At 36.8% G+C, this 25632-nt stretch overlaps 1 protein-coding gene across 1 annotated transcript in view; it reads left to right on the forward strand.

The window, feature by feature from the left end:
* Nucleotides 1-19054, forward strand: part of SLCO1B3 (solute carrier organic anion transporter family member 1B3) — a 61917-nt gene extending 42863 nt beyond the window's left edge. The window contains exons 11-15 of the mRNA XM_046013630.1: nucleotides 1951-2116; nucleotides 4907-5091; nucleotides 11139-11203; nucleotides 15865-15982; nucleotides 18568-19054. Of these exons, the coding sequence (XP_045869586.1) occupies nucleotides 1951-2116; nucleotides 4907-5091; nucleotides 11139-11203; nucleotides 15865-15982; nucleotides 18568-18781 (748 nt within the window). The 3' untranslated portion in view covers nucleotides 18782-19054. The remainder of the gene's footprint in view (nucleotides 1-1950; nucleotides 2117-4906; nucleotides 5092-11138; nucleotides 11204-15864; nucleotides 15983-18567) is intronic.
* Nucleotides 19055-25632: the final 6578 nt, after the last annotated feature.

Genomic DNA, 25632 nt, shown 5'->3' on the forward strand with positions numbered 1-25632 from the left:
CTTCATGAAACTCATAGTTTAATGATAATAAATTACAGAATTAATGTTTTTAGCATTTATGGAGTGCTAGTAACAGGAGTAAGTTTTTGGAGTATGAATTAGTTCAGAGGTTCTCAGAATGTGATCTGAGGGTCACATATCACAGAATGTGATAGGGGTTCCTGAGACCTTACGGAAACACATTCTAATTTTATTTTTAATAATAATCTAATCTATTTTTATAATAATATCCGGATGGTATTTGCCTTTTTCATTCTTATTTTCTCATGAGTGCATAGTGATATTTTCTAAGGCTACAATAATGTGATTATAACATCAATCTGGTGGCTAATGATGTGTGCTTGTGTATTCTCATGTATTATTTTTTAAAGATTTTATTTATTTGAAAGACAGATCCCAAGTAGGTAGAGGCAGACAGAGAGAGAGTGGGGGAAGCAGGCTCCCTGCTGAGCAGAGAGCTCGATGTGAGGCTCGATCCTAGGACCCTGGGATCATGACCTGAGCTGAAGGCAAAGACTTTAACCCACTGAGCCACCCAGGCACCCCGTATTCTCATGTATTAAAAGAATTTTTTTTTTTTTTGAGAGAGCATGAATGGGGTAGGGAGGGGCAGAGAGAGAGAGAATCTCAAGCAGACTCCCTCTGAGCTCAGAGCCCAACATGGGGCTCAATCTCTCAACCCTGAGATCATGACCTGAGATGAAATCAAGAGTTGGACACTTAAATGAGTGCACCATCTAGACACCTCCTGTATTAAAATTTTTTAGAATTAATTTCTGATTATATAGCTATCAGTGTCAATATGTATAACCCACTTGGACAAAAAAACCTTTGAGGTCCCCAATACTTTTAAGAGTATGAAGGGCTACTGAGAACAAAAGTTTTGAGAACTGCCATATGAATTTTCCCCTCAATATCCCTATGTGGTTAATGTTATTATCTATGACTTACAAATGGCAAAGCTGATTTTAGGAAGAGTAGTTACAACACTGAAGTGGCAGAACTAATATGAGCTCAGGAATATCTCATGGCAGTGTCTGGATTTGGTCATTAATAATAAATGTTTAACATCTCCCAGTTGTATGTTCCCAAACAGAATTAGGTATTAGATGCATTTTAGTAAAATTATTGGTAATAGACTTATGAATTTCTGAATCTTCTTCTTCATGTAAATTACTTCCTTATTCAAAAATAATTTATCAATTCTCAATTATTATCAAGATTTTATGAATTTTAATGAATTTTAATCTATAATCAGAAAATTAATTATACAAATAATTCATTTTTTAACTTTAGCCATATTATAAGATTATATTTTACAAATATAACCATGTTTTACAGATAATCATTATAAAGTATGTTGTCATTTCATTTAAAAACTGTATAGAGTTTTTCTAGTCTTTCTCAACTAATTTTATTATTCTTGATTTTTTAAAAAATTGATCTTTAGGGGTTCTGAAATTCTTATGTAGTTGAAATATAGATTTTAAAATTTGAACTAAATAACACAGATTCATGGGACTTTACAGTAAGCTGAGAAGAACTTTAGTCTATCACCTTATTGAAGAGAAAACTCAGTCTCCGAAAAATGAAGTGACTTGTTTAATGAGTAATTTCTTGGTAGAATCACAAAGATCTCTCATATAAGTTTTATGGAACCTCTTTATGTCTGGGTAAGATAGGAGGTATTAAGTTAATAAATAGTATATAAAAATGCCATTTTGACATCATCACTCATCAAATTTCACTGTCTCATTAAAGTCCAATTGTTTTCCTTATTTCTCACCTCCCTTCTTCCTCCCACTTCCTCTCTCTTTCCTAATGACCTTCTCCTTTTCCTCCCTTCTCTTGATTTTCCTTTCCTGTCCTTCTCTTTCTCTCTTCTCCTCTCTTCCCTCCTTCTTCTTTCTCTCTCTCTCTTTTTGATATGTGTCTACCTTATATTTCCAGAAATAATCCAGTGGCATCTCATATAAATGTACCACTTTCTTATTGCAACTCAGACTGCAATTGTGATGAAAGTCACTGGGAACCAGTCTGTGGAAACAATGGAATAACTTACATATCACCTTGTCTAGCAGGATGCAAATCTTCAAATGGCAATAAAAATTCTATGGTGAGTATTTGTTTTTACTCTTTTCTCTTCTTGATCAACATCACAGATTTGATTTAACAATTACTTATCAAATCTTTCTTTAACTAAGGTCTCTAGTAAAAAGAGAATAGAAAAAGACTCTTAATGTTGTCTGTCATTGTGATGGCTGTGCAGTTGTGTAAATGAAAGCCTCACATAAAATCCTGCTTGAAACACAGATAGGTTTTCCTGTTGCTTAAATCTCATTTGAGATTATTCCCACTTTCCCTCCTTGCATTTATGAGAACATGACCTTCTGGAATTTAAATGCATTTAGGACACCTAGGAAGCACCTCATTTTACTAATTAGATTAAATTAGAGGAACTTTATCCTTCGGAAATTAGGGGAAAGTTCTGATCCAACCACTTGTCAGTACTTCCTTCCTTTCCAGGACAATAATCTATATGCAATTTTGCATGTAGTTCTGACAAGTTTATCTTTAGACTCACTACACTTTGACTTTCCAAAAAATTAATCAAGACTTCATGCTTACTTTGACTGTCCAATTCTTGGCTTCGAATTTTGATTTCCCCAAGGGTGGCACTTCTATCCTAGATAATTTGGGCTTTTGCCTACCTATTCCTAACATTTTCAACAGAAGTGCCATTTCACTCCTCACTCAAAATATTCCCTTCCATACATACTATGGGTTCTTCCTAATTCCCTGAGTTTATTTCCAGTAATTGGGGATCGGGTATCGTGTTCTCTATTCCACTTTCAATCTACTGAGTTGAGGAGTCATATCCTGGGCCATTTTCTTATCACCAACATTAGTGTATAATCAGCTATGATCATTGCTCTCTACCACACAGTTCTGTCTTTGATTTTCAAACTTCTAACTTTTTCTTGTCCATAATCCTACTAATTGTATTGTTGAAGGGCACTGTGAACTTTGAAGAATAAAGCACCTGGATTCTTTGAAGTCAGGCCATGAATTTGCACAAATGTGACCAAAGGGTGGTACTTAAAAACCCATATCTTGGGGCACCTGGGTGGCTCCGTGGGCTAAAGCCTCTGCCTTCAGCTCAGGTCATAATCCCAGGGTCCTGGGATCGAACCCAGCATCGCATCTGGATCTCTGCTCACCAGGGAGCCTGTTTCCTCCTCTCTCTCTGCCTGCCTCTCTGCCTACTTGTGATCTCTGTCTGTCAAATAAATAAATAAAATCTTAAAAAACATATCTTATATTCATGGGTCTAGTGCCTTTCACTGATAGTGCCCCATTTAATCCATGGTCCCACTTGAACCATTAGTGAAGGTCTGGAGGAGACATATTAGAATCATAAAGAAAGCTCTGTGTACTATGGAAACATTTGTCTTAATACCAGCAATGACTATCCAATTTGAGGACTACTATGGAGTTCTTTTACCAAATCCTTAGTAATAAATCATCCCTTAATTGCTCAGAATTATGTCCTAGGTTTTATTTTACTTTTTATTTTTTAAAAGCAGTTTATTTATTTGACAGAGAGAGACGACAAGTAGGCAGAGAGGCAGGCAAAGAGAGAGGGGGAAGCAGGCTCCCTGCTGAGCAGAGAGCCCCATGTGGGGCTCGATCCCAGGAACCTGAGGCCATGACCCTGAGACCGTGACCTGAACCTAAGGCAGAGGCTTAACCCACTGAGCCACCCAGGCACCCCTGTCCTAGTTTTATTGGTCAGTAGGCTTGATACATAAAGGATTTGTCCATATTGTTCCTAGTGAAAAAGTAAAGCTTGATTATCAGCTAAGTATGGGTTCAAATTCTTCTCCAATTCTTCCTTCAGTAAGTAGAATACTAATAGGTTTAAGCTTCCCTTAAACCTTAGTTTAGCCTAGGGTGCCTGGGTGGCTCAGTTGTTAAGCCTCTGCCTTCACCTCAGGTTATGATGCTGGTGTCCTGGGATCTAGTCCCACATTGGGCTCCTTGTTCAGTCGAAGCCTGCTTCTCCCTCTCCCACTTACCCCTGCTTGTGTTCCCTCTCTTGCTGTGTCTCTCTCTGTCAAATAAATAAATAAAATCTTAAAAAAGAAAAAAAGAAAACCTTAGTTTAGCTTAAACTCAAAGCAGAATTTATTGAAACCACCACCTATCTAAATAAACCGCTTGCCAAATTAAATCTCTAAAATCATGTTCCTAAGTTTTCCCTTTCTGTGGTCTGCCCATTGGGGTATTCTGTTGTGTTGCACTTCTCTGGTAATAGCATCATATATCCTATAATCTGTTACTGTGCCTTGGATGTTGTTTTTGTGGACCAAAGTAGGATTCTAGTACCCCTGGCTAGCTCCTATTCCCCTAGACTCTGACCCATTTTAATGGGTAGCTCTGGGGCCAGGTTTTGCCCCCCACAAAACTATATTTTCTGGATTCTTTTAGTAATCCTTCCCTTCCCTTCCTGCTCCTGACACTTAGTAGCATTGTTAAAAACAGTAACTAGGTGTTTTATAGAAAGTAAAAATGAGAGGGAGAAAAATTTATTAAAAAGAACTTATATTAATGAGAAATTATATACAGTGTTTCAAACATTAATTTTTTTCTATTTTTTCCTAATTTTTAATTTAGGTATAAATTAAATGTTAATCGTGAATTGATTTTTTTTTGTTTGCTTAGAGAGGAATCCAGAACTTTTTGCCTTTCAACTATTAAACAACTGTATTTTCAGAACACTTTCTTTAAGCATTGTAAATAATTTAGCTTGAATGGATGAGACTTCTAAATATAATGAAATGTATTTATAGCCCAGCCATATCTTCTAAATATATTCTGCAATATTTCAAAAACTATTTTTTAGGTCTTTTATAACTGCAGTTGTGTGGAAGTAACTGGTGTTCAGAACAAAAATAATTCGGTGACTTTGGGTGAATGCCCAAGAGAGAGTCAATGTACAAAAAAATTTTATATTTATTCACTGGTGCAAGTCATGAATTATTTTTTCTCTTCATTGGGAAGCACCCCAACTATCATGCTGATTTTTAAGTAAGTATGACATTTTAAAAGCATTTTTATGTATATTAGACTATCAATACACCTAATAATATACTTATTTTCCATAATATATTTGGAACACAAATTTGTATTTTGTTACATTTTAATTTTCTAAGAATGCATTTACTTAAGATTATTGTGACACTACAGTGTCATAATTAATGATGAAAAGATTTTATACTTTCTCCTTTTACTAACAATTTTGTGACGTAGACTGATTGGTAATTGCTTCAATTGTGAAAAAAATCTCTGTTGTGATTCTATAAGATGCCTTATACCAGGGTGGGCCTGTCAAAGTGAATCAATTATTGATTTCATTGAAAGAAAACATTTGGGAGCCAGACTGTATAATATAACCAGTCTATAATATTCTAAAGCTTTTAATATAACCTCAAAATAGTTTTTGACCTGGTCTCTCAAATGCCTTCATAGACAAGAAGAAAATAAATGGCAGAATTCATTCCTTTCTGCACTCATTAAACAAATACTTAGACCATGCTTGAAGAATATTCTGGTGAATAAAACACATAAAGTACCTGTTCTCATACAGTTTAGAGTATGACAGGAAAGACTGATGTAAGAAGACTAGGCTTAAAATAAACACATAATTACAAATAGTTATTAGTGCTAGTAAGGAAAAAGTGCTATTAAAGAGAATAAAGAGAAAACTTAATTTAGGATTGAGGGGGGAGCCAAGAGGAAGAGGACTCAGAGACTTCTAAAAAAAAATCTGCATTTAATCTAAAAGTCTAGAGAATAAGTTAACATTAGCAAAATGAAGAACTGTGCAGAAAAGGGTCTAGGTACTGATGCCTCAAGGCCAGAAAGAGCTGGAGTGTTTGAGAAGTGAAAAGAAACTGGCCGGTTGGAACATACTGAGTAAAAGAAAGGGCTATTAACGTAAGATAAAATTGGAGAGTTAGGAAGGGAGCAGATAACACAAGCCTTGTTGGTGAAGTTAATTATTCAGTTACCTAAAACTGAAAACATATAAAAAGTTGCATGCAGGTCTTAAAGATATGCATGTGTAAATATGGTGGCCTAAGTTAACATCTAAATTATATTTTTAAGACCTAGGTGGTTGACTACAAGTTCATTGCCAGCCAATAGCATGGCATAGAAGGGACAGGAAACAAATGGGTTAAGCTTGTTAAATGAGTATATATGAGTAAACTGAGTCTGCAGTAGTTTAATTCTACTCTAACCCAAAATCTTATTAAATTATTTTTACTAGTTTATTCTACAACTGTATCTCCACCTTAATATAAAATGTTTATATTTTATTTAAGTTCATAATTGTTTGAGACTTCAAAAAGAGGTCTTCCATAATTGCCAAATTACAGTTTCATTAACTATCAGAAAAATTCCCTCTCAAAAACCTGAATTAGCTGGGGTGCCTGGGTGACTCAGTGGGTTAAATCCTCTGCCTTCGGCTCAGGTCATGATCCCAGGGTCCTGGGATCCAACCCTGCATCTCTGCTAAGCAGGGAGCCTGTTTCCTCCTCTCTCTCTGCCTGCCTCTCTGCCTACTTGTGATCTCTGTCTGTCAAATAAATAAATAAAATCTTTAAAAAAAAAACACCTGTATTAGCCTTATCTTAATAAGTCTTAGCTTTTTAATTGAGGATCTCTTGCAGGGTGAAAGAGGGTTTTAGAGATCATTGTTTCATTAATGTCATTTATATTTATTTTTAATGACATAATACACTTAATGTCATTTATATTTTAGAGATCATTGTTTCATTAATGTCATTTATAATGTCATTAATAAGGTTAAGTAAATATTACCCTTGTCAAAAAGATATACTAATCACTCACCAGCCTTTGATTTTACTGAAAGAAAACTTCTGTGAAACAGACTGTAGAATAATAATATAAACCTCAGTCTATTAATAATTTTCCAATGCTTATATCATAAAGCTGTTGTTACAATTAGACTAAGCAGGAGTGATGATAGTCACTGATTCAGTCTATTCATTTTATGTGTCGGGCACAATTATAGGTGCTAAGGAGAGAACTGTGAGCAAAGTGATGAAGTTCCTGCTTTCACTAGCTTCCAGGGGTGGTGAAGGTTGAGGGACTGGACAGGGCAGAAGAGAGGAAACAATAAATAAATAAGCAAGTAAGTGTGTAAAGTAAAAGTGTTAAGGATTAGGAAGAAAAATAAATCAGCTTACGAATATAAGAGGGGGAGGCAAATAAATGGTACTAATTGAGATATTGTGCATTGGAAGTCATTTGATAAGAGACCTGAAAAAAAATGAGTGTGCAAGCAATGCTGATTTGGGAACAGGTGAAGAGCATGGTCAAGAAAATACACACCCTGTGGGGCACGGTAACAACTTTGGAGTTTATTTTAATTGTATTGAGAATCCAACAGAGACATTCCAACATTAGAATTATGCAACTGACTTAACCAATTAGAAGATCACTCTGGCTTTTGAGTGGAGAACAAGTTTTTGGTATGCAAGAATGAAAACAGGGAGAAGAGAATGCTATGATAGTTCTTCACAGGATGGCAGTTTGCTTGAGGATGGTGATGGTAAAGGAAATGGAAAGTGTTATGAATCTCAGTCTTTGTTCTGTTTTTAAGGCAAAGTCAATAGGATTTGCTAATGGATTGAATGTGGCATGTAAGAAAGAAAGTTTAAGGATTATCCCAAGGTTTTAGCCCAACTTTGAGAAGATGGTAGTACTGTTGAACAAACTAGTGCAGACTAGGGAAGGTTAGTTTGGAGAAAATGGAGAAGAAAGACTGTTCTATCCCTGTAAATCTGAGATGTCTATGGAGAAATACTAGAGGTGGAGACATAAATTTTGGAATCAGCAACATACAGAAGCTGTTTAAATCCATGGCACTTTTGAGATCTTCTAAGGACTGAGTAAAGATAGTAACAAGATTTTAGAGTCAAGGTCCAGGCACTCCATCTCCAGAAACTAAGAAGAGGAGTAGAATCTATTGAAGAAAACTGAGAAGGAGGTCCTATGAGGTTGGAGAAAAACTAAGAGCATGAGTGTGGGAGTTAAGAGTTAGGAAGATATCACTGGATTTCATTTTGTGCTTGTCACTGATAGACTTAACAAAAAGAATGCATAAAGATGGGTGGGGGTGGGGGAAGAAAGGCTACTTTGCAAAGGATCAGGGGAAAATGCAAGAAGGGGAAGTGCAGATAACTAGTAGGAAAATTATTTTTATGAGTAGTGTTATAAAAAGAAGCAGAGAAAAGGTATGGTAAGTTAGCAGGGGTGTGGCCTCAAGATTTCTCTTTATACTAGATATTATAGCATGCTTATGCACTGATGAGAATTATCCAATAGAGAGGATGGTGATTGATAGTGTAGAAATGAGAGGGAACAATTAAAGGGGGAACAATTAAAAGGGATATAACAAGTACACAGAATTTACTCTGTAATAGAAGGGAATGTCTTGGGGCACCTGGGTGGCTCAGTGGGTTAAGCCTCTGCCTTTAGCTCAGGTCATGATCTCAGGGTCCTGGGATTGAGCCCCTCATCGGGCTCTCTGCTCAGCAGGGAGTCTGCTTTTTCTCTCTCTCCTGCCTCTCTGCCTACTTGTGATCTCTCTCTGTCAAATAAATAAATAAAATCTTTTAAAAAAAAAAAGAAGGGGATGTCTTCTATGTGGTAAAAATAAAATGATAGACATGTAGCTTTAGTCATGCAAAACTATTGAAATTTTGTTCTGATTGCTTCTAATTTTTCTGTTAAATAAAAAGCAAGGTAATCAGCTAAGAGGAAGGAGGAATAAGAGGCTTAAGATGAGATCAGGAAATGGGAACTAGTCATCTTAAAGGCTGGGAGAATAAACTGGAAAAATGAACTAGTAAAATGCAGTACGATTGTACTGGAGGCCCTGAGGGTTTGTGTTTCAAATGAGCTTAGTCAGAGTAATTGAATGATTTCACCAAGCCAGCAGTTCTCTAGGTATAGGTGCAAAAAAGGTGGGGGTTGGATGAAAGCGTTTTTGCTTGCCTGGGACAGTAAAGCATGGGAAGGACAGGAAAATCCAGGGTCTATGAAAGGAATATCTCGGAGAGAGCATGGTGAGAAAACTGAGGACATGAAAATGGAGATGACCTGGCACAAAGTAGGAGGTGTCAAGAACCTGAAGAGCCCTGTTGGCCTGAGGCTTATTGGAGTTGGCTTATTAGAGAGAGTGAGTTTAAAATTGAGAGGTGCTTCCTGTGAGGGTGTGCTCAAAACTGAGAATTAGGGAAGGTGTACTGATTAGCATGACCTTGGGGTAGGTGAGGTAAGACCAAAGGAGGGAAGAGGTCAAGAAACCCAGAGGCCAGATCATTGGAGGATGGTCTACATGGACTATTATAATTAGGAAAAGTGGCCGCTGCAGTTTTGGAAAAATGACAGAAAGTCTAGTACTAAAATCTCCAAAGAATGATCACAAGGAATGTGATGAAGATACTAGTATCTGCAGTTACAGAATCTATAGGCAGGAGGAGGTTAGGGAATGATTTATTAGGATAGCACACCACTTGAGGGGAGTTAGAAGTTTTTCAGAGGGCACACTAGGGTCTGGAGGTGTTTAAAAGAAAAAGAGCAAGAAGGACATCTACACTGGGGCCCAGTAAGATTGCAGAGAAAACCAGCCCTTATTTAAGAGTTGTATGGAAAGAGCACCATCAGGGGGCAGCCGGGCTTCATTAGAATAAGAAAGTGAATGGGTTCTTAAGAACACAGGATCTAAGGATTTTGCTGGTAACAGGGAGCACAAGGGAAGTTTGAGTGATATAAAAGGGGCAGGAGACTGGGTGTAATTAAAGAATGATCTAAACCATGTCGGGGAGGTGGGGGGGGGGAGAGCCCAGCAACCCAGGAATATGAAAACCAGTGCCAGTGCTAAAAGAGGTTACAGGACTTCTCCAAGTCACTCAGTCAATATGAAACACCATTTATCTCTTTATCAAGAAGAAGAACTAGGGGCGCCTGGGTGGCTCGGTGGGTTGGGCCGCTGCCTTCGGCTCAGGTCATGATCTCGGGGTCCTGGGATCGAGTCCCGCATCGGGCTGTCTGCTCAGCAGAGAACCTGCTTACCTCTCTCTCTCTCTCTGCCTGCCTCTCTGTCTGCTTGTGATCTCTCTCTGTCAAATAAATAAATAAAATCTTAAAAAAAAAAAAAGAAGAAGAAGAACTAGCATGGAATATCTCAGGGGCCGCTTGGCAGTTTGTTGAACGACTACATCCACTTTTTTCTGTGAACAGATACAGTCATCCAAACAGCTCAAGAAAAAACAACCACTACCTTTGTATCACTTAATCAAGTATTTCAAAAAAGACAAGGTTTTTGAGCTTCCTCCCCATCCTGCCACTGCGGCTGGATAATTCGTTTCATATGATGTGTTTTAAGCTATCACAGGAATATCACACAATGACATCGTAGTGTCATCATCTTATCGAACTCAGAACAGTGGAATTATGGAAACAAATTTCCAAATGCAGGTGAATTAATTCATAGGGAGGATACAAATGTGCTCGCTCCCTCTAAAATGACTTTAAATACACTAGACACTAGAATACAAGTACCCTTTTTGACACTCCTGGTTCTATTACATAGTTCCTGAATCATATTAGTGAACTTTGTTGTTAGTAGCAATGGCAGAAATAAGATGGTAAAAAAGTTCTCATACCAAGACCTTAATAAAGGTATCTGTTGTAGCCTATGGCCTGTGTCAGCTCAGTGGGTCACATGAGATCTGTTTCTTCATAAGCATAATAAAGTCTGTTCCACCACACACTCATAGAATTTCAAAGGATCAAGTGTGAAAATGTTAAACCCTCTTGAAATCTCAACATGTTGAATAAATAAGAGAATAATAGTTGTTATTACTCAGCTCTTTGCCTTTTAAAACAACTGAAAATAAAACTTGAAATAATGTCAGCCATTCACTTGAAGGTTTTCATCTGATCATGAAGAACAATGCCACTGAGAAATGTTTTGATACTGGAACTTGGTTTGGTATTTCGGAGATGTTTAATGTGCCTTTGCCTTTACCTTATTTCAGAACTGTTCAACCTGAACTGAAATCCCTTGCGGTGGGTTTCCATTCACTAACTATACGAACATTAGGTATGTTAAATAGACAGATTAAAAATTTAAGGTATAAATTTTTATATCAAATCTCACAACTGGATATAATTAATTTCCAGTCATAAGAAATTTTTAAAGGTATAATTAAAAATAATTGTTATTTTTGGTGATAAATAAAAAATAATGAGACAGAGGAAATCTAAGTAACTTAAAAGAGACGTTGATCATTAATTCTAGTTAAAGCCTATCTTTTTTTTTTTTTCCATTTTATTTATTTTTTCAGCGTAACAGTATTCATTCTTTTTGCACAACACCCAGTGCTCCATGCAAAACGTGCCCTCCCTATTACCCACCACCTGTTCCCCCAACCTCCCACCCCTGACCCTTCAAAACCCTCAGGTTGTTTTTCAGAGTCCATAGTCTCTTATGGTTCGCCTCCCCTCCCCAATGTCCATAGCCCGCTCCCCCTCTCCCAATCCCACCTCCCCCCAGCAACCCCCAGTTTGTTTTGTGAGATTAAGAGTCATTTATGGTTTGTCTCCCTCCCAATCCCATCTTGTTTCATTTATTCTTCTCCTATCCCCCTACCCCCCCATGTTGCTTCTCCATGTCCTCATATCAGGGAGATCATATGATAGTTGTCTTTCTCCGATTGACTTATTTCACTAAGCATGATACCATGCTTAGTGTATGCTATACCACATCTTCTTGATCCATTCATCTGTTGATGGACATCTAGGTTCTTTCCATAGTCTGGCTATTGTAGACATTGCTGCTATAAACATTTGGGTACACGTGCCCCTTCGGATCACTATGTTTGTATCTTTAGGGTAAATACCCAGTAGTGCAATTGCTGGGTCATAGGGTAGTTCTATTTTCAACATTTTGAGGAACCTCCATGCTGTTTTCCAGAGTGGTTGCACCAGCTTGCATTCCCACCAACAGTGGAGGAGGGTTCCCCTTTCTCCACATCCTCTCCAGCATCTGTCATTTCCTGACTTGTTAATTTTAGCCATTCTGACTGGTGTGAGGTGATATCTCATTGTGGTTTTGATTTGTATTTCCCTGATGCCGAGTGACGTGGAGCACTTTTTCATGTGTCTGTTGGCCATCTGGATGTCTTCTTTGCAGAAATGTCTGTTCATGTCCTCTGCCCATTTCTTGATTGGATTGTTTGTTCTTTGGGTGTTGAGTTTGCTAAGTTCCTTATAGATTTTGGATACTAGCCCTTTATCTGATATGTCGTTTGCAAATATCTTCTCCCATTCTGTCAGCTGTCTTTTGGTTTTGTTAACATGGAAAAATGTTCCATGCTCCTGGATTGGAAGAATAAATATTGTGAAAATGTCTATGCTACCTAAAGCAATCTACACATTTAATGCAATCCCTATCAAAATACCATCCATTTTTTTCAAAGAAATGGAACAAATAATCCTAAAATTTATATGGAACCAGAAAAGACCTCGAATAGCCAAAGGAATATTGAAGAACAAAGCCAAAGTTGGTGGCATCACAATTCCGGACTTCAAGCTCTATTACAAAGCTGTCATCATCAAGACAGCATGGTACTGGCACAAAAACAGACACATAGACCAGTGGAACAGAATAGAGAGCCCAGAAATCGACCCTCAACTCTATGGTCAACTAATCTTCGACAAAGCAGGAAAGAATGTCCAATGGAAAAAAGACAGCCTCTTCAATAAATGGTGCTGGGAAAATTGGACAGCCACATGCAGAAAAATGAAATTGGACCACTTCCTTACACCACACACGAAAATAGACTCCAAATGGATGAAGGACCTCAATGTGAGAAAGGAATCCATCAAAATCCTTGAGGAGAATGCAGGCAGCAACCTCTTCGACCTCAGCCGCAGCAACATCTTCCTAGGAACAACGGCAAAGGCAAGGGAAGCAAGGGCAAAAATGAACTATTGGGATTTCATCAAGATCAAAAGCTTTTGCACAGCAAAGGAAACAGTTAACAAAACCAAAAGACAGCTGACAGAATGGGAGAAGATATTTGCAAACGACATATCAGATAAAGGGCTAGTATCCAAAATCTATAAGGAACTTAAAGCCTATCTTTAACTAGAACAAAAAGTCGTAATATTTGTTTTACGCTCTTTCTAACACAAAGATAGGTGATATTCAAAGTTTTTCTACTTTCAGACTTCGGAATATTACTTCCCATAGGCAGAGTGAAGGGCCTTCCACATAAGGAGGGTAATACCCAAAACAGCTTGGAAGGCCTGGGAATCCAGTCATGCTGAGATTGTGTGAAATAAGAGGACTTCTTGTTTCCCTACTTCCCATTGTCCACTTCTCTAAGGCTGGGGAAGCTAATCTTTATCAGAAGTTAAAAATGCAAGAGGAAATGGGAACTAAACTTGTAGGTAGGACTGAGCATCTTGGACTAAGGGAGTGCTCTGAATGAAAGCAAGCAGGATATTGGGCTCTTTGTTGCTTAAGAGTTGGGCCTTAGACTTCAGAAGTAAGAGTTCTATTTCTAAATATTTAAATGGGGGTGATTAGTACAAGATTTAGGAAATCATCATTTTTCCCTTACCCCTGTGAATTTGCCATTTATACCAGAGAGATTGCTGTTGTTAGCTCTACAACTTCTGACCTAACTCCTGTGCGTGCCCCTTTGTAAGACGTATTAACAATAATATGCTTGTTCCTGGGAAGTAGGAAAAGAGCTTCATTCATCTAGGGATTGGGGTAGAAGACTGACCATGGCCTGGAGGCAACCATTGATGGCAGAAGGAAAAGGAAGTGGGAGGGGTCAATCCATGGGACCTTGCGAGCAAAAGAAAGAAGCATAAAACTCTTTGGCTAAGTGCAATGGAGAAGTTGTCCAAGAAGTATATTTGGGGAGAAAGCCACAGATCCTCAAAGGTAAAAAGAGGAAATATAAAGGGCTTGGAGAGAAGAAGATGGAGGTGCTGCAGGATTCCTCTCTACTTCTCATCCCAGCCTTCTCTTCTATCCTTCTCTGCTCTTGCAGTTATTGTCCTGGCAGTTTCCTGCCTCCAGATACAATGGAGATACCTCTCTCCTAGAAGCTAGGCCACAGAAGCTAGCAGATGAACGTAGAATGTGGGAATCTAGGACTCCCCCTTAGATGATAAATAAGATGAGCCGAGTGGAAATTCTTCTAGTGACATAAAAGAGAACAAAGGGAATTTTGCAATCCTAAATGTGAGCTTACTGTTTTGATATGCTCAATATATGGCACAGTAGAACCTAACCACTTTTTGGAAAAAATATATCCTGAGTAGTAGTCTTCAGTTCACAAAAAGCTGTCTTTAATACAACACATGTGTAAATTGTGGGAGGTCTATAGAGCACATTAAACTGAAAAGGGTATTTGGAAAACAGATTATTTGAAATTTCAAAATTCTAGTAATGACTGAAGACCAAGCTGGCTACCTAAAACATTTAATGAATTAAGTTTGGCCAAACCAGTGGCATTGTATGGAAGAAATAAATTATTGGCATGTATTTTTCATTTTTAAAATGGTGGCTGTGATTTGTGGAAAGCTGTAAATTTCTCACACGTTTTCTTAGTACCAGTTTTTCTCAGATATGTTTGGCCCCAGACACCAGTCTTTTGTCATCCCAGATTTTTCTTTCTTAGAAAGATGATATTTAGAAGTAAATGGAATCAATACAATTTTGAAATATGAATCCCTACCATTTTTATGTAACAAAATAAAAATTGAAAATCGCTCATCAAAATACAAAAAGAACAAATTAAAATCATGACCACTTCAGATCTACCATATGGAATATGGATCTCTACCAGCATGTCTCTAAAATTTTGGTCAAATTAACAATACTTAGAACTAGGAGTGTATCTCAGAGTTTATTAAAATAGCAGTAAGCAGATGGGTACTTCTGCTGGGAGACAACATCTGTGTTTCTAAAAAAGCCTTCATTCTGAAAAATCATTCACTACAGATAAAAATTGGCTTAGGCACAGACCACTAGACACCCAGGTACTGTGATCAGAACATTAACAGAAACAAAATTCAGCCACAGGCCCTAACTTGGACAGCCCACACTGCTTTGGGGGAAGTATTAAACATGCACATAATTAATGGAGATAAAATGCAAGATTGTGACAAAGTGGAGCTCTGAGCCAAGAAAGAAAGACAACATGTGAAGGGCCCAGTATTCTGTGAAACTGGGCCTGTACTTTTCAAGGGAGAAAGTGCTAGCTTTCTTAAAACTGGGTTGAAAACTCTCCCGACTTTGCAATAGTTGCACCGAGAGGTCTTTCCTTTCTCTGAGAAGTTACAATTCTACTCCCACACTTTTCAGCTCTCCTTGTCTAGGAAAATTATATATGAACCAACATAACTTCTGTGCTGACAACGTTCTCCTTCTCGCCAGTTAGGCTTAAGTTAATTGGTAATAATAAGAGGAACAGAGCATACGGGCATTTAATGTTCTGTCTTCTCTTCCCTCTGTGTGTTGGCAGGGTGAGGCAGATGGCAGATATATGCTATTACATGTGATTTGAGACTTTGAGATTCCTAACAGTCTCAATCCTTGAGTAAATTTACATCAAAACAATGGAAGCATGCTCGAAAATTTTCAACTTTTACTTAATCTAAAATGTATCAATGAAAAATATCACCCAGTTATGTTTGAAACCATTGCTTGGATTGACATTTTCTCATCTCATGTTGCAGGAGGAATTCCAGCTCCTATATATTTTGGGGCTCTGATTGATAGAGCATGTATGAAGTGGTCAACCGGCAGCTGTGGCAAGCGAGGGGCTTGCAGGATATATGATTCCACATTATATGGGTAAATTGTCATAAATATTTTTATTAATTGATTTTTCTTTGACTATATTAATTCTCAAATGATGAAAGGTCATTTTCAGTATAATAATAATTATAGCCACCCTTTAATGAATTTTGCATTCAGTATTGTATCAGGCAACATGGTATCTCATTTTAATAGTCAGAAACTGCAGGAGATGAATGTTTTTCTCCTTTTTCCTTAAATATGAAGAAACAAAGACTCAAAGAGAATGAGTAACTTGTTCAAAATCATACAGCTAATAAGAGAAAGGGCTGGGATTTGTAATAAAATTTCTTTTGTTGTTTCTAAAATCTCTCCTAATACTAAAAATACCTATATTCAATGATCTTCTGTCTTCTCTAAGAAGAAACAATCTGATGCTGGGGCTCTGATAATATGTCAATGGGAAAAAAAGAAAAAAAGTTTCTATATTTTTCTGTTCATAGGGAAATAACTGTATCGAGAGAAGAAATAGTTGCGGAAGTACCTTAACCTTAAAAAATTCATTAGAAATTAATCAAACACACAAATTTACAACATGAAACTATGAGTATTTAAAAAATTGTGGTAGAAATATATTTAATTATCTAGAAAGTAGGAATGTGTTTCTCAGTAAGACCCACACCCCTAAAACCACAGTAGAAAAAAAATGATTAAATATTTTTAAAACTCTGTGTCATAAAACTTAAGCAAAGTTCAAAGACAAAAGATAAACTGGAAAAAGAACTTGTAACTTACAACCAGACACAAGGCAAATGTTCTGAATATATAAAGAGCTCTTAAAAAGAATAAACATTACCAATGCTGGCAAGGATGTGGAACAACAGGAAATCATATTCAGTGCTGGTGGGAATGCAAAATGATTCACTCCCTTTGGAAGAGTCAGAGTTTGTTATAAAGTTAAACATACTTGTTATATGGTCAAGTAATCGTGCTCTTGGGTGTTTACCCAAATAAGCTCAAAACATGCCCACTCAAAAATCTGCACATGAACGTTTATAGCAGCTTTATTCATAATTGTAAAAAAAAACGAAGCAACTAAGATGGTCTTCCATGGTAAATGGAAAAACAAACTGTGATACATTCATACAACAGAATACTCTTCAGCAATAAAAATAAATGAGTATCAAGCTACAGAAAGACAAGGCAGAATCTCAAATGCACATTGCTACGTAAAAGAAGGCAATCTGAAAAAGCTATATATTGTATGATTCCAACTAGGTGATTTTCTGTTATAAAGTTGGCACCATTCCAACCAGCTACAAATAACGAACACTCCTAGAACTCTTAATATTTTGAAGTTCTCTTATGGCCCTTATCACGTTCGTTTTGGTCAATTTTGTTCCTAAAGTACTTTGCAAGTAATTAGCTAAAGATCATCTGAAGTGGAATTTTTAAAAACAGCCATGTATTCCCCAATGAAGAAACAGCGAAAATGTTAGTCACTTTATGATTTTTTTGGATTTAATATTTTGTGATAACCGGATAACTGTTCATTAATTTTATCTAACAAAGACAAATAATAATAAATACCTACTGCAAGGAATTGAAACCCACATTATGACATCAATCCGAAATCTAAACCCACTTTATTCAAGTTTTCCCAGCAACAGTCACATAACTAAAAGTGCATAGTAATTTTTCTCTTTTCAATGGAAATTCTGAAAAGTTTAACACTGGGGTAGAACTACTTGACATAACCCAAAGATGAGACAAATACATTTGATATTTTAAAATATTTCTTTCGTTATTTTTGGTACACCACAACATTATATTGTCATTTTAAAAGATTTAAGCCTAAACAATTCAAAATTATATAATCCCATTTACCTTCAATTAAACCTAACAATTTTTCAAGGTTTTTGTGCCTAAAGCTTTTCTGCATTTAATTAACAATGTCATTAGGCCAGTGAGTGCTTCCTAAGCTACTAGGTCAGTGGTTATCAATCTTACTTGTTCTTTATAATCACCTGAAGAGCTTTAAAAAATACAAATTTCTGTGTCCCTCTTCAGAAAATTTTATTTAATTGGACAGGGGCTGTGTGGCCTGGGCATGGGATTTCTAAAATCTCCTTGGATGATTTTAATGCGCAATCTAAGCTAAGAATCACAAGACTTGACCATGTGTGCTAGATAATTTAATATAGTTTCATTAGAACTTCCAGTAGTCCACGTGACAGCTATTGTGGACTGTATTTAGCCTATAAACTAAATTTTGGCTCCTATCTAAATGGATTCACTTTGGTGTTCTCACAGTCAATTCCTTTATAATCCATTTCCATTACACATGAACTGATCTGCCTTTGAGAAAGTTAAACATCTGAAATATACCTTATTTTTATGGAAAGCATTTGGGTAGATTGTTAATCACCCTTAGTTTCTGTGGCTTAATATTCCTTTTAAAATAATTTAAAATTTCCATATGTGTCAATAAAAAAATCTCTAGAATTGTTGCCTTAATATCATTATGCATAATTTCAAACATCATTTTTTTTTCTTTTAAGGTCTTGTGCATACTGGAGAGAAACACTGTAAATTGTTCCAAATACTTTAATGTGAAAATTGACTTTTTTCTCTTTTCACAGAAATACCTTCCTGGGCTTGATGGAGAGCTTAAGGTTCTTAGCACTTATTTTATTTGTTGTATTAATTTCCACTATGAAGAAAATATATCAAGGAAAAGATACCAAGGCATCAGAAAATGGAAGAAAAGATGGAAATGAAGCAAACTTAGAATCCTTAAATAATGATGGATATTTTGTACCTTCTTCCAGAGCAGACAATGAAACACATATGTAAGGGGAGAGAAAAAAAAATTAGGTTATTGTATTTCAAACAACATTGTGTGAATTTAGTAGGATGGTATTTTGAGCAGTTCTTGGTCTTTCATTAATAGTTCTCCCACCCTTACGACGGTACAGTGAATCACCTGTGAATTTGTAATAATAAACAGACTCTAAATGAAAAGGAATGAGAGCATGCATTGCTTAGGATATGGCTGTGCATTTGAGGTGAAGATTAGGACACATGTTCCATAAAAATTTAAAGTGAGAAGTATGGTCAGTATGTAATAAAAGAAAAGATACTTGTTCTGGTAATTATAACTCAATAAAACCGGTGATTAAAAAATGGAGAGGAAAAGGGAGGAGAGAAATTAATAAACTAAATAAGGAGAGAAGCCCAATACCTTATTTAAAGCCAGTTTGGCCCCTGTAACTCAAGCATGAAGTCAAAATGATAAAACCACTATACTATCATGATATCTGTCATTCACGTATTAAGTCATATATTTCACAGACCTTATTAATTTATAATTTGAAATTGCATTCAACTAGGAGCCCATGATGCATCTTCTTCCAACCTTCCATTAAAATACTGCTGGAGAAATAGAGATATTTTAGAATTTGCAAGCTATGATTGCTGAACAACATATTACGGAATGTATTAAGTTTCTTTTAGGACCATGGAAGTGGATTAAGGAAACGCATTTACTTGAGAAAGCAAAGCCCACTTAAAAGATGTGTCTTCATTTCATTTGTCTGTTCCTGGAAGACATGGAGTCTGTACCAGATAATTTACCAGCTGTTTCTCAGTTGCATATTTGTGTGTCTGTCTGTGTTTGTTTTTGGCTCACCAAGAGACAGCTTTCACAGCCCCAAAATTAGGACAAGAGGAGAGTGGATGAGAACAAATACTTGAATATTCTATTTGTTAGATGACAACAGCTTCATACTGAATGCTAAAACTTGTAGTTTTTATACTTAGTAGGCTAAAAGACACTTTCTGGCATTAGATTAAACTGTGAACTCCTTGTTGTTTTTTTTTTTTTAATTAAACAGATTTTTATTTATTTATTTCACAGAGAGATCACAAGTAGGCAGAGAAGCAGGCAGAGAGAGATAGAGAGAGAGAGAGGAGGAAACAGGCTCCCTGCGGAGCAGAGAGCCTGATGTGGGACGTGATCCCAGGACCCTGAGATCATGACCTGAGCCGAAGGCAGAGGATTAACCCACTGAGCCACCCAGGCACCGGAAACTCCTTGTTTTAGAAGAAAACAATCGTGCGCCCAACCCAGAAATTCTGATTCAAAACATTTGTCATACAGCCTGAACATCTCCTTAAAAAAAAAAAAAAATCTGTATAGACTCCCTGGTAAAGAGATACAGAAAAGAAAGACACAAGATAGAAGATAGTCCTGAGTATAGTAAAGCCACAAAAAATGAATGCTTGCTAGAATCTGAGAATTAGCCTAGAAGTTATATATATTAAACTATTCTCAAGCTGTGGCCCTGATAAAGGATTCCTTACTTCCACAAACAGAGATTTGGAAAAGCCACTAACATGCTAGGTTACTGTGTTACAAGTATGATGGGATCTTATCTTAAAAAAGAGAGGAAATTATGAAGCTGTTTTTTAAACATTGCAAAAAAAATAAAGGCAACATCTTGAATATTTATATCTTCAACAATTATTGAGTATCAAATATCTTTCAGGCAAAATGAAATATAGTAAATAAAACAAAGGACATTATCTCATGGAGCTTATACTTTAAAGGAAAAGAACATTAAATTAAATTATTAAATGTTATAAAGTGATATAATTAAAAAGAATAAATTTATATTTATAAATGTGATATGTATATTGAAGGAAAAGAACATTTAAAAATATGTCTCAGATAATCTGATCTACTTCAGAATCAAAGAATCCAGAGAGAATATTAATTGAATTAAAAAATTCAATGGCATTTTTTAAACAGGAATACATATCCTGGGGGAAACAAAAAGAGGTGGTGATTCAATAAACATATGAATAAGAGAAACAAAGTTTGCAAGGATGCAAAATAATACAAGAATGTAATTAAAACACACATTGGATAAGGTTAAAAGAAGACAGTGGCCAAAAATCCAATTCAATGATAAAGAAGTTACATTTAAAAATCTGAAAATGTAGGGGGAAAAGATAAAGAACCAAATTTTGAAGAAAAAAAAAGGCAATTTAAAGGACAAACTAAAGCATCTACCTAGGAAATCTGATGGTTTTGAGGATGAAATCAGATTTAGAAAAGAAGCATTAAAGATTTAGTTGCAGAATGCCTTCTTGCGATGAAGAACCCCTTGAGCATACAGAGTGAAGACTCTTTATTTGCACCATATCTTCATGTTCCCATCCATTTTCATGCAGTGGGCCTTTGACTATGATTTATCTTCCTCCTGAAGTGCTCCTTTTCCCACTGAATTAACTGATTTTTGGCATTCAGATATAGGCTCAATCACCACTCCTTCAATGTCTCTGACTTCTTCACTGCTTAAGAATCCTCCAGTTAGGGGCACCTGGGTGGCTCAGTGGGTTAAAGCCTCTGCCTTCGGCTCAGGTCATGATCCCAGGGTCCTAGGATCGAGCCCCGGCTCAGGTCATGATCCCAGGGTCCTAGGATCGAGCCCCGCAGCGGGCTCTCTGCTCCATGGGGAGCCTGCTTCCTCCTCTCTCTCTCTGCCTACTTGTAATTTCTGTCTTTCAAATAAATGAATAAAATCTTAAAAAAAAAAAAAAAGAATCCTCCGGTTATATATGTAGCAGCATAGCACTTAGCAAAATAGTAATTTTACATTTATTCGTGATTATTTGTTAACTATTACTCTCCCCCCAACCAGTCATAAGCTCCAGGAAGGTAGGAATTGAACACATTTTACCTATGTATTTTATTTTATTTTTTTTTTTTTTTAATGTAGTAAATCATTTTATTAATTCTTCTGATAGGGGATCTCCACGCTCATTGAATGAAAGATTCCAAATAATTGTGACCAATTTATAACCAATACCCAGCTATTACCTATGTATTTTATTCCCTGCATTCAGCTTGGTGGCTGACACAGAGCAAATGCTTTATCAATTATTTTTTTTTTGAGTTGATTATACTCTCCATTTTATTGCAATGTAACATGAACCCTTCCCTACATGACAGAAAGGTCACTGAAAAGGAAGGAGTGTTCTGGTGTCTGTTTCGTCTTTACTGCCTAGTACAGCACCTGATATCTATGAAATAAACCAACACATAACTATAAAAAAAGTAAACTGGGGTAACTGCCACTAAGAAAGAAAGCACTAAGAGTGTACTTGAGACCCCTGCCAGACTTAGCAGGCTGCAGATATTTAGGAAGACGTGAGACAGCATTAAACTAACTGAAATAAGACTAAAGTGACAGAGGAGAGAGAAGAAGTCAGAGAGAGCAAGACTTTCCTTTTTATTAGATTCACAGTGTCATTTTAAAGTTCAACTTCTCTTTGAAAAACGTTTCTTTGCTATTAACTTCCTCATTGGAAAGCAAACAAATCCTGTCCTTGGCTTTATCAATTATTTTTGAGTGAATGAATGAGGGAACTCCAAAAATTCCAGTCATAAAAATATGAATGTTATAAATAAGAACTAAAAACAATATGCATGCAAAAATTTTAAAGGCTGCATCAAAGTAATTGGATAGGGAGTGAGGTGAGGGCTTCAGATGGTTTGAAGGTTTTCTTTAGTATTTTAAAATGAAAAAATATATTTTAAAATGCTAAAAAGTGTCCTTTGACGGCCATCTGTGTGCTAAACACAGGAAATAGAAACATTTACAAAAATTGAGGTTGCCCCAATTAGAAGTTTATTCTTTTAAAATAAGACTTGGTCTCCTTTCAAATTGGAAGAGATTATGTATTATCAGTTATTTTACAGTGTGGGTGGAATTCCAATCTTTTTTAAGAAGCAGATTTTTGATAGTGGAAATGAAGAACATGAGGATATTCAGAGAATAAGAGAAAAGGCCACAGAAAAGCAAGATTATAAATACCAAAATATATTTTGTCTCTGTGTACAATTGATATTAATAATGGTTCTTATATTTAAACCTTACGCAAAAATTTTCCTTTGAGTCACATTCATTTAAAAATGTCTTTTTTTTTTTTTTTTTAAGGAGAGCGAGTGTGAGAGAGAGAGTGAGTGAGCAGGGGGAGGAGCAGAGGGAAAGGGGAGAGAGAATTCCAAGCAGACTCCTTGCTGAGCATAGAGTCAGAAGCGCGGTTTGATCTCATGACCCTGAGATCATGACCTGAGCCACAATAAGGAGTAGGATGCTTAACTGACTAAACCACCCAGGTGCCTCTACAAATGTCTTCATTTGTTTAAAATCCTGTCTAATCATTTGCCTAAGAATCTGTTTAATATCTGAGCTTGATTCTGAGATTGATTTGTCTACTCAGACCATGTTTTGTTTGGTTTTATTGTGTGTCGTAATTTGTTGTTGAAGGCCATAAATAAATGTAATATAGGACATTGGGAGATGGAGAGGAGAAGGGAGTTGGGGGAAATCGGAGGGGGAGACAAACCATGAGAGACTGTGGACTCTGAGAAACAAACTGAGGATTTGGAGGTGAGGAGGGTCTGGGGTTGGGTGAGCCTGGCGGTGGGTATTAAGGAGGGCATCTATTGCACGGAGCACTGGGTACGGTGCATAAACAATGAATTTTGGAATACTGAAAAAAAAATACAACACTTTTTAAAAAAATGTAATATAGGGCAGTCAATACTGAGGTAAATATTTTCTACACTTGTAAATGAATGCATCTTTCCTTTCACTAGGACATAGAGTGGGGTTTATATAAAGAGTAGAGCTGGGTTTGAAGTTTGTTGTTGCTATAGTTACCCTCAATGTACAGACGGCTTCAAATTCCTCCAGGGGAACCTTGTGTTTAGTGTTCTCACTGTGTGGATTTGGTTCTTCCTTTTGCCCTGTAACCCAGAAACAATCAGTCTCCTGCAGTGCTCCCAACTATATTCCATTCTTACTTTTACCAGATGCTTGTTACTATGGCAGGGGCATAGAGGAGAGAGACTGAGGCAGTTTCTGTGAAACATGAGTCTTAGGGATGACCACAGGAGTGAAACTTTTCTTTCTTGCTTCCCTTCCCAACTGCAGGAGTTTTCATCAGTATCCCTAAGTTACACTTTTGTTGCACTTCCCCACTGGAGAGAAAGGCTGTTGTTACTTAGGGGAAGGGGGGGGGGTACTGGTCTGAGTAGAATTTGAGTAGTGGCTGCTGTGCTTCTCCCCCAAGCCAGGACCAATAGTGCTTTTTCAAGATTCTCTCTAAGCTTCCTGAGACTGCCTGGTGGGGTTCATGAAAGAATCACCTGCAAGAGGTATAAACCCCCTTCTGTCTGCCACCTTCAGGGGCCTTGCGTTCCAACCCACATTTGATCTTTAGCTACTCATTAAACACCTCTAGCTGCATCATTTTACTAACTTACATGTCATTGAGTGGCTTCTGCCCCAAGTGAGTAAGTATTCCAATTCTCTTCCTACCTTAAGGAGCCTCTCCTCCTCTAGGTTTCCAGTTAGCTGCTTGCCCATAGTATTGGTTGACTGATGGGGCATTTTCTTATTGTGAGGTTGTGGGTACAACACCTTTCCTGCTCTGTGGATGCCTGAACTGAAGCTGGAAGTATCACTTTTATTCCTTTGATATAAAAGGAAATGTGTTTCAATTAACTATGAATTTTCAAGACCACTTTGGTTTATTTGAGAATATTTCTCTTCCTTTTCTTCATGTGCTTCAGTCAAAAGATTCTCCAATTAAGTAGTAACTTACTATTCGGTGAACAATTCTCAGCACATCTACCATCCCGAGATACATCTTTTCTAAAGTAAGCCATTCCAGCTTAAGTCATCAGGCAACAAGCCTTTATTTTGTTTCTACTGTGTTCCTTCTATCTTCTCAGTTAATTTTTTTTTCTTTTAAAGACTGGAATTTAAAAAAATGGACCCAATTTTATTAATTCAAACATTTATCCTTAGCACTTATGCATAAAGTGTTCTAGTAAGGTTGTCCTAGCAATATCTCTCATATTCTTAATATGGTCTTTTCTTTAATATGAGATCTCTAAACAATTGATAATGAAACTAACAAATAGTGCCATTAAGGATGAAGGTGGAAGAAAAGGTGTAATCTTGCAAATACATCTGCTATTTCGAAAGACTACACAAACATATCCTATGTGGTGAACTTGTTAGCAGTTATTAGGTGAATGCTGCACAAGGCCTGAAAGTGATTTTTCTTCCATGACTTAAAGAAATATGCAGAATTATGAAAACAATGAGGTTTTCGACTCATGTGAAAACCACCTAAGTATATTTTCCATGTGTTAGCCTATTCTAAGAAACTTAGAACAAGAGGTGTGTCTTTACTGATAGGAAGAATGTATCTCTCTCTCTTTCCCTCCACCTCCCCCACAACCCGCTGCCATACTTTCCTCCCTGTCAAGTAAATTATGTCACTGTTATTTACTTATCAAAAATGATATTGATGTAAGAATTTTGAATTTACCAAACTTGACATGTCACTGGGATCAGTTAAATTATAATTTTATTTGGGGTCACCTGGGTGGCTCAGTTGGTTAGAGCCTCTGCCTTCGGCTCAGGTCATGATCCCAGGGTCCTGGGATTGAGCCCCGCATCGGGCTCTCTGCTCGGCGGGGATCCTGCTTCCTCCTCTCTCTCTGCCTGCCTCTCTGCCTACTTGTGATCTCTGTCTGTCAAATAAATAAAATCTTTAAAAAAATATAATTTTATTTGGAAGTTGACTTCAACAGGAACTATACACATCTCAATTTTACA

The sequence above is a fragment of the Meles meles genome, chromosome 7 (assembly GCF_922984935.1).
Source record: "Meles meles chromosome 7, mMelMel3.1 paternal haplotype, whole genome shotgun sequence".
In the NCBI taxonomy this organism is placed as follows: Eukaryota; Metazoa; Chordata; class Mammalia; order Carnivora; family Mustelidae; genus Meles; species Meles meles.